The sequence below is a fragment of the Actinia tenebrosa genome, unplaced genomic scaffold (assembly GCF_029948245.1).
Source record: "Actinia tenebrosa isolate PJP-AT-01 unplaced genomic scaffold, QUT_ActTen_1.0 PGA_scaffold11__36_contigs__length_13525064, whole genome shotgun sequence".
Lineage (NCBI taxonomy): Eukaryota > Metazoa > Cnidaria > Anthozoa > Actiniaria > Actiniidae > Actinia > Actinia tenebrosa.
In genome coordinates, this window is record NW_028292571.1 from 9859556 (window position 1) to 9868473 (window position 8918).

General features: G+C 37.0%; 1 protein-coding gene across 1 annotated transcript; it reads right to left on the minus strand.

Moving 5' to 3' along the window:
* Positions 1–861: 861 nt before the first annotated feature.
* LOC116290990 (U6 snRNA-associated Sm-like protein LSm7) lies at positions 862–4379 on the minus strand. The gene is made up of 4 exons (XM_031698110.2): positions 4358–4379; positions 4185–4272; positions 3559–3630; positions 862–2327 (listed from the first exon to the last, which is right to left on the minus strand). Exons 1-4 carry the CDS (start codon positions 4364–4366, stop codon positions 2191–2193), a joined length of 306 nt encoding a protein of 101 aa, XP_031553970.1. The 5' UTR covers positions 4367–4379; the 3' UTR covers positions 862–2190.
* Between the last annotated feature and the right edge of the window lie 4539 nt (positions 4380–8918).

Here is an 8918-nt window from a genome sequence, read left to right on the forward strand (position 1 = left end):
TACTTCATTTTATTTTTGGATACCAAACAAGGTATTGTCAACATTGTCTGATCAGGCTTCGGCAAAATAAGTGGGTTTTCCGTCTCTGGTTACCCCCCAAAGACGCAAAGGATTATGGGATGTGAAAGTTGAGAATGGAAAGGTTTGCAATATAAATCATTAGTTTAAAATTATTTGTAAACCATTAATGAATGGTAAGGGATTAGAAGTAAATCATTAATTTTGATGGGATGTGTGGGGTGGGGGTGGGGAGAGAAAATTTTTAATGTCTCATGGGCCTTACTGACGCGGCAGCCATATTTATTCTCATGAGAATAAAAGCCTTTGTTTAACTTTAATTTATTTTCAAGGCTATGAGAGGGATAATCTAATGTTCGAGTCAACATTGCTGTTGCATGAGTAAGGTCCATGACTCGTATACTGGATACATATAGCATAGATATGCCGAGGTGCAGGCATCTAGCCTTAGAATATCATAATAAATATGCCGCCATGATAGTAATACACATTTATAAAATAACAAATAAAGTATAATAATAATTAAAGGTGCTTGGAACACAAAAAGGAATCTGTGTTTACAAAAATAGACCTCCTTGGCTCAGGCGTAATGTTTTCCCATTTCAGACCACATGTCGTTCCTTTGAGAATAAGATTCTTTGTTTGAGTCGTATCCATATTCATGTGTCTCCTCGTGCAATCAATCACAACCATTAAACAAAGATATCATACTCTAGGGAATGATGTGTGGTCTGAAATGGGAAAGTAAGTGTATTACACCTGAACCTAGGAGGTCTCTTGAGAAGGAGTGCAAGAAATATTAAATGTAATAAATCTTAAAAGGAAAAGTCTTGAGTCTGGATATAACTGTCAAACTTGTTTGTATTCTGTTGCTATATTTTACAAAAAAGTTTAAACAATATTGGCTGTGGCCACACTGGGGTGTTTAACTATAATAGTTCAGCCAATTCTAACAATTGTTAACTTCAAAACCAATGTGACCTCTCTTCTGTTTAATTAACTATTGTTAGTTGCTATGCTGGTCAATAAGGTAAAACAATGGAACTTAAACCATATATGAAATAGTATAACTATAGTTTGTATTACGTCATTTAACTAAGCTAAACTATAGTTAATGCCCCAGTGTGGACACAGCCATTATCTACAATCCATAATGTTTTAAGTGAATTTTAGAAACTAAAGATTCCTAATCAATACGAAAAGCTCTTTTATTTAGAAGCTAGAGTAGGCATTTTATTTGATAATTTTGACTAGGATTCTTGTATAGGAATACAACAATTAATCAAATTGTCACTAGTTGAAAGCAACTTAGATAAATCAGTCTCTAATAGGATTCCTGTGGTTTTAAAACTATGAGAGGAGAGTGGTACCTAGAATTTCAGGGCAGCCATGTAATAGGCCCTTTGCATCAAACAGTCACATGCTGATACATGACTTTGCTAATGAATCAGTTCAGCTCAAGGTCCCTTGGAGAAGGCTTTGCTGGATGACAAACAAACTTTAAATTGCTTCGTATCTTTAAATGGAAAGTATCTTATAAGGGAAAAAAAGTATTTTTGAAAAGGTTTTGGATACGACGTTAGTAATCCAGCAAAAAATTAAAGAAAGGAAGTCCAATTTTTTTGCATGCCATCCAGTGACAATCATGTGTCAATATATCGTAAATATTTGTTGAATAAAGGAGAAAAAATTTGGCTGTACCACACCCTTTTGTCCCGAGTAAACTGGAAGAATTTTCTTTCCCAAAGCATTGCTGGTTTTCAATCATTCCCAAGGGAGTGAAATAACAAAAGACATGGTGGCCATGTTGGGAGATATAACAAAAGAATTCATCGGAATTCATTTTTTTTCTTTGCTAAATTCAACAAAGATGGCAGTCGTGATGTGTAAACGAAGAATGGTATTGTCGAACTCGTCTAGGCAAATCTTGCCAGTCATTTTGAACAGTACCTTTAAGCCAGAAATGAGGAATGGCTGTTGTCTTTACCCCTGTTATAACATGGCTGTCATGATACTCCTTTATAAGAGGGGCAAAGAAACATACAGAAGGGAAGGCTTAAGTTGGGAATTGCCTGTGGTAAAGACTTAGCTCAACACAGGGTGATCAATACGAGAGAATGAAAAATAAAGCAAGCAGTATATGGTATAAACATGTTTTAGCCATGCTATTGTCTATTCTTGTTGTATAAAGGGGTTCGCTATTGCCTCCATGCCATCTACTGGACATACTAGTACGACGGCAGTTCCTCTACAGACTACTAGACCAAGACTTCTGGTTTCATCGGTTAGTTTCAGTGGGTCATCAGGATCTACAATAATTAGTATCGATATTGAGGGATTGGTAAAATTTTACCTTCCTTTGTCCATCTAATTAAAAAAATTCCAACCCAAATAAGCCTTTTCATAGTTTAAGAATCGATTCCACTGTGCATGCAATTTTATCCTGAATTTCTCACCTTCTTTTGTGTAATTAAGAACAAAAGAAGGTTAAGACAAAAGAAGGTGCGAAAATTCTGGATAAAATCGCATGCACAGAGGAATCGAATTTTTAAACTATGAAAAGGCTTATTCCAACAGTGCGAATGGAAAAACCGTGGGCACCCAGAAATATTTCAAAAATGTTCAATAGCCAATCAGAAGAGTTAATGTTATCTTTCTGTTATCTTGTGGTTAGAAAGTCAATTCTGATTGGCCAAAGAAAAATAGAACATTCCTAGAATATTTCTAGGTGCCCAAGGTTTTTGATTCTCATCGTAACTAGAGTTTTGATCAGAAAACTGCAAGTCATTCTATATAGACCTTTTTAGCTTCGTTGTTTGTTGTGCCACTCTTGGGAGTCGATTCTTTCATGTGTAAATATTTTAACATGTTCGTCATAAAAATAATTCTTAAAGGTCAAATTGTCATGTTGACAAGGTTCATTGTTTTCAAGACTCTAGTTGAGTTGAAAGCTCCATAAATTGCTTTCAAATCCAGCGTACTGTCTAAGAATTTTATCGTCATTTCTTTAAAATTTGCCAATACAGATAAATTTACATATGATACTACTACGGATTTCATCGAAGTGTGGCACGCATTAAAAAATTCGTCTGCGAATTTGCCTATGAGACGCTGTGACTCCGCCCACTTAGAGGTGTGATTTTGTCTGCATTCCTTTCTAGCGAAATGCACAATGAACATAAGCGAACTTGGTCATGTTTACAGTAGGGGAAAGAGCATAAGTAGTGATTTGAGATCTCTCGTTATATATGAGATTGCTGAAAGTGGTGGGGATATCATAACAGGATTTTCTCCTGGAAAATTTGTAGAAATTGCTCGAAAACGTCCCCCACCTCCATACTCAACTTTGAACTTGTACCTTCTACTCGCCGCCATAATTTTGAATTGAACGTTGCACGGGAATAGACGAGAAAGGAATGCAAACAAAATCACACCTCCAAGTGGGAGGAGTCACAAGCGTCTCGTAGGCAAATTCGCAGACGAATTTTTTAATGCGTGCCACACTTCGATGAAATCCGTAGTAAGAAAGTCTCTGAGTACCTCTGATATATTCTGTGGTATTATCCAACACTAGGTTGAGGAGTGCATCATATCCTTTAAGAATCCCACTAGCTGAGGAAAAAAAACACAGATTTCATTTTTCCAGTGGAGAAAAGTTTTATTTGTTATGAAGTGTGATTGTTTGGGTGAGTGTAGTCTTGAGGAAGACTGTTGTTGCTTGGTTACTGACGTTTTGACAACCTGAGCGGAAGTCATATTGAAAAAAGGAAAACAGCTCCTAAAAGAAATGAAATCAGAAAGCCGTTTTGCAATATTTAACAGAAGGGAGCAGTCATGTGGTACAAGAAATAGTCTTAAATATGGTAGTTAAAGTACAAAGATTTGCACACAAGATATAAAAAAACAAAAAAAGGAATAAAACTATAGTAATAATATAAGAAAATTTTATAGAATAAAGGAATAGTTAATTAGTATTTGTCATTAATCTCCTTGGTGCACCATCTTTGAATATTCCCGTGTACTTGGCAAATATGTTTGGAAAATTTTCAAGGACAAGTCAAGGACTTTTCTTAAGCTATTTTTTTCGTTTAGAAACTTTTTTATTTGACATCGTTTTAAATTTATTCTCGAGTAAATTTTGACAGTTTACAAAATTTTCAACTCACCTTCTCGGCCTCCTTGGAACTTCACTCGTACGCCTTTATCAAGGAACTTTGATATATCAAATATACTTTTCTTCTCCTTTCTATCAGCCTTAAAATATTAAAGATTTGATAAGAATATTTACTCAAAATATAATTTCTTTTAGACAAAGTCCATCTTTACATGTGCAACTTACCGCCGCCATTTTGAATTACTGGCATCGTGCGGCATTGTGGGATATAGGTGTAGGATGGGTTCCCTGTGGTGAATAGGATACATATTTTTGTATTCTGGGAGGGGGGAGAAGGGACGAGGGATTCTTAATATATAACCTTAAACTATTTTCGTCACAGAAAATTAACTAGACACTGCTTATTTATGGTTTTGGAGGATAAAATAAAAATATCGACTTTGCTCTAGCTTGTCTCAGCTGTAGGTGCTAGTGAGCAGGGCGTAGGACCCAGGAATTTGGAGGGAGTGAGGCACCCCGACCAAAAAAGTAAAAAGAAAAAAGAAAAAAAGAAAAAGAAAAGACACGAACGATTTTGTGAAGAATATTAATTCACGTGTTCCAGTCAAGGTCCGTCAAGTTTCAAAGTGTTCGTATTGTTGAAGTTGTACATTCTTTACTTGAGTCTATAATCAAGAAACACAGCGGTAATTTGGAACTCGAAACTGGACTATTAACGAGCTGATTTTTGTGGAGGGAGGTAAATCGGAGGAAAACCCTCGAGAAAAGGAGAGAGATGACTAGAATATCTATTTACACACGACACCGAGCACAGCGAGAATCGATCCCGGGTATTGATAACCCCTACCCCGTGCTCCTCAGAGATCATGGAGTGCAGACGTGGGAACTAGTGGGAAACTTATAGACTGCACAGCTGTCAGGGTGTATTTTTGAAGTGACTTTACGTTTTTCAATGAGAAGCACATCTACGAAGCAAAAGCCCACTTCCGAGATATGCTTCGCTTGTCATGCACAAAGTTTTCAATGCGAGGCTTCGTGCATAATGCTCAGTGATTCGTGACAGGAGAAAAGAATAGATTTAATTTCGCACGTAGCCTCGTACTGAAACCTTTGTGCGTGACAAGCGAAAAATATCTCTGTAGTGGGCTATTGAATTTGCTGGTGGTTGAAACAATCAGTGTGTGAAACTAACTACTGCCTCAAATCATTTTATTCTCTACTTTCACGTCCCCATAATACTTTGCATCTTTGGGGGGTAACCAGAGGGTAAAAACCCCGGGAGGGGGGGGGGGGTACTCCGCCAGGATTTGGGTAGGGGTGTTCCGCTGGGATTCTGAAAGGGGTACCCTGTTTATGACAAAAAAACTCAAATTTGTAGACCCTGTTTATGACAAAATATATAATTAATTGCATTGAGTTCCTGTTTCAATTATCATGCCAGCTCTCGTATCGTTTTTTTACGACCATAATAACCAGTTTCGGTCAATACGAAAGTAGAAACCATGTGAATATGACAGGAAACTCAGGAAGAACTTGGAACTTGAGTGAAATTGCATACCCTGTTTATGACAAGAAGCTTGAAAAACCATACCCTGTTCAGCGGATCATCCCTGTATCCCTGTCCATATATGGCAGTAACCCCCCCGGGGTAAAAACCCACTTATTTTAATTTGCTGAAGCCTGATCAGACAATGTTGACAATACCTTGTTTGGTATCCAAAAATAAAATGAAGTAAAAAACTGAAAAAGACAGAAGCTTGAAGACGTTCAAGGTAAATTTTAAACATTTTTTCGTAAGTCAATACATTTTCTGTAAGACCAAAACTCTTGATGATCTGTACATGCAAAAATAACTTGAAATAAACTGATAATCAGTATTGTACAGATAAAAGCAGGTATAGTATAAATTCAATTAAGAAACCTTTCATTGGGACAGTTTTTTGATTGGTTACCCCCCAAAGACGCAAGGCATTATGGGGACTTGATAGAGGTTCTTCTTGTTTTGGGCTGCCTGTGTGGTGGTTTGAAAGCTTTGATTGGCAGGCTTTTAACGAGTTTTTTAATTTTTACGTGTTACGAGCGATATTTACACTGAGAGCCATTTCAATATAATGGATCTTAATTGAAAACCTTACTTTCATAAAACATTGAACATTCGACAACCTGGCGAACGAATATATATATATATATATTTATATGAAACGGACCGGAAATTATGATATTTAGCCCCAAGATAAAACGCCAAAAAACTTTTCGCAAAGTAATATTTATTTGCTCAGAGGAATCACTCTGATTATCTCCCATTTTATCTGTACTGCTATCCTTCGTGTCGACATGCTAATGAAAAGTAGTAGTAATACGGACGGAAGATAGTCAAGCTGATATCATTCAAAACCGTATTATAATCTCCAAATTACTCGACAATGCCCGACATTGGAGCTTAAACGTGAATAAGTATTTGCTCTTTTTTAAGGTTCGCAAGTTTGTTTGTTTTTTTTTTTTTTGGATAAGAAGCTTTTTAATTTGCATAATCATTGAGGTTTCTTTATTGGGTCACGCGCACGCTAGACAATGAGACAATAGAAATCAATTTAGGAGATCATCTTACTAGCTGGAAGTAAATAAACACATTCTACACAAGCCGCCTTGAAATCTTTACACTCCACTTTTAGGTATAAACACGCCTTCTTGAAGTTACAACAACGACTTTATTCCGTAAGTACGACATAAAACATTTTAAAATTGAGGTTATTGTAAGTTATGCATTATCATTGTTATCTTTTTGGGGGGGATAGGGATTGGATTGCACTTTGTTTGATAGCGTTTCGCAACTTCTGGCTTATTCATGTTCATATTACATGTAAATGAACTCGCAGCTGCGAAGAAAAAAAAAGCTTCTCCTTCCTCGCTTTTAGAACACAGAAACCAGTGCATAACGTGTTAATATCTACACAGGTAATACAAAAGACTAAAGATGCTAAGACTCTGTTGTTTCCTGTGGATTTGTTCATTCTTCGCTTGGGTCATTACAGGTAATTTTCATAATTGACATATTAATATAAAAGACATTAATTTTAACTTTTAAAGTGCTCTTTATTATTTTGGTCCAATCACCGGAATTTTGTCTATTAAACCTACTCTTCGTGATTCGTTTTATTCTCTTGGTACAGAGGGATCTTACGGCTATAAAAATGAATGAGGTCAAATCCTAGAATAACAACGTAAAACCAGAATAAATGAATGCTTTCTTTTCTAAAAAAAATTTTGTTTACGATTCCAATTCCGACGCAAGTGTGAACCAGGCTATAAAGAAAACGAAAAAAAACCCTAAACATTTCTTGTTTACAGCTTTTCTCAATCACACGCGTGAAATCGTACAATTTTTTAGGTTTTGGTGGACGTCAATCAATGCGTTTCCATGATATTCCATAGGCACGTGCCCTTAAAAGACGGTGTTTTCCGACAAGGCCATGGGAAATACTTCGATTAACTCTCTATGATTATGTCTCGTAAAACGTTTTTCTCGATTTCGCGCGTGTGATTAAGATGCGCTGTAAAAATAGCCAACTTAACATACCAAAAAAACTTCGCTTGTCACGCACAAGGGTTTCTGTCCGAGGCTACTAGCTATGTTTCCTCTTTTATACGAATCACTGAAACAAACATTTGCAGGTAGCCTCGTACTGTACAACCTTTGAGCGTGAGAAGTGAAGCTTTTATCTTGGAAGTGGCGAGCCTATTTGATCTATTAACCATGATTTTATAAAGGAATGAATTAAGAACACTCAAGCTAAGCCCGTGTAGTGCTCGATGGCAAGAGCATTAGGTAGTTTGCCGTGACGTGACGTGTATATTCGGGCAAGAGAGTCAATATTTATACAGCCTTTCGGCGTCGTACAGAAATTATTTCACCTTTATGATATCTATGGTGACAATCTATCGTTTATTTATTTATCTATGCCATATTCTGGCTTTTATATTGCGGTATATCCCAGCAATATTGAGTCTTCACGCCGAGTGCCGGCTCGAGATATGAAGGTTACATAGATATGGGACTGATGTGGACAAAAAAGTATTGTAGGGGGAGGGACTGTGGACAAAAATGTATTGTAAGGGGGAGGGACTGTAGACAAAATATATTGTAAGGGGGAGGGACTGTGGACAAAAAGTATTGTAAGAGGGAGGGACTGTGGACAAAAAGGTATTGTAAGGGGGAGGGACTGTAGACAAAAATGTATTATGAGGGGAAGGGACTGTGGACAAAAAGTATTTTAGGGGGAGGGACTGTGGACAAAATGAGTTGTAAGGGGGAGGGAATGTAGACAAAAATGTATTGTAAGGAGGAGGCACTGTGGACAAAAAGTATTGTAAAGGGGAGGGAATGTAGACAAAAATGTATTGTAAGGGGGAAGGACTGTGGACAAAAAGTATTTTAGGGGGAGGGACTGTGGACAAAATGAATTTTAGGGGGAGGGAATGTAGACAAAATGTATTGTAGGGGGGGGGGACTGTGGGCAAAAAAAATTGTAGTGTGGATGGACTGGAAAAATATATATATTTATAATTTTTAAATATAATTTATAAATATATATGTTTTGTCGGGGGAGGAAATATGGAAAAAAGTATTGTCGGGGGTAGGGACTGTGGACAAAAAGTATTGTCGGGGGAGGGGGGGGGGAGGACTGTGGAGAAAAAAGGATTGTCAAAGGATGAGAGGGACCATGGACGAAAAAGTATTGTCAGGGGGGAGGGATCGGGAACAGAATATTGTCAGAGAGATTAACAT

What these genes read in the sequence shown, in the direction of transcription:
- LOC116290990 (XM_031698110.2), bottom strand. An exon ending in GTTCCAAGGAGGCCGAGAAG is followed by an intron (nt 3,631 to 4,184) that starts GTGAGTTGAAAA and finishes TTTTTTCCTCAG; the next exon opens with CTAGTGGGATTCTTAAAGGA. An exon ending in TACCACAGAATATATCAGAG is followed by an intron (nt 2,328 to 3,558) that starts GTACTCAGAGAC and finishes TAATTATTGTAG; the next exon opens with ATCCTGATGACCCACTGAAA.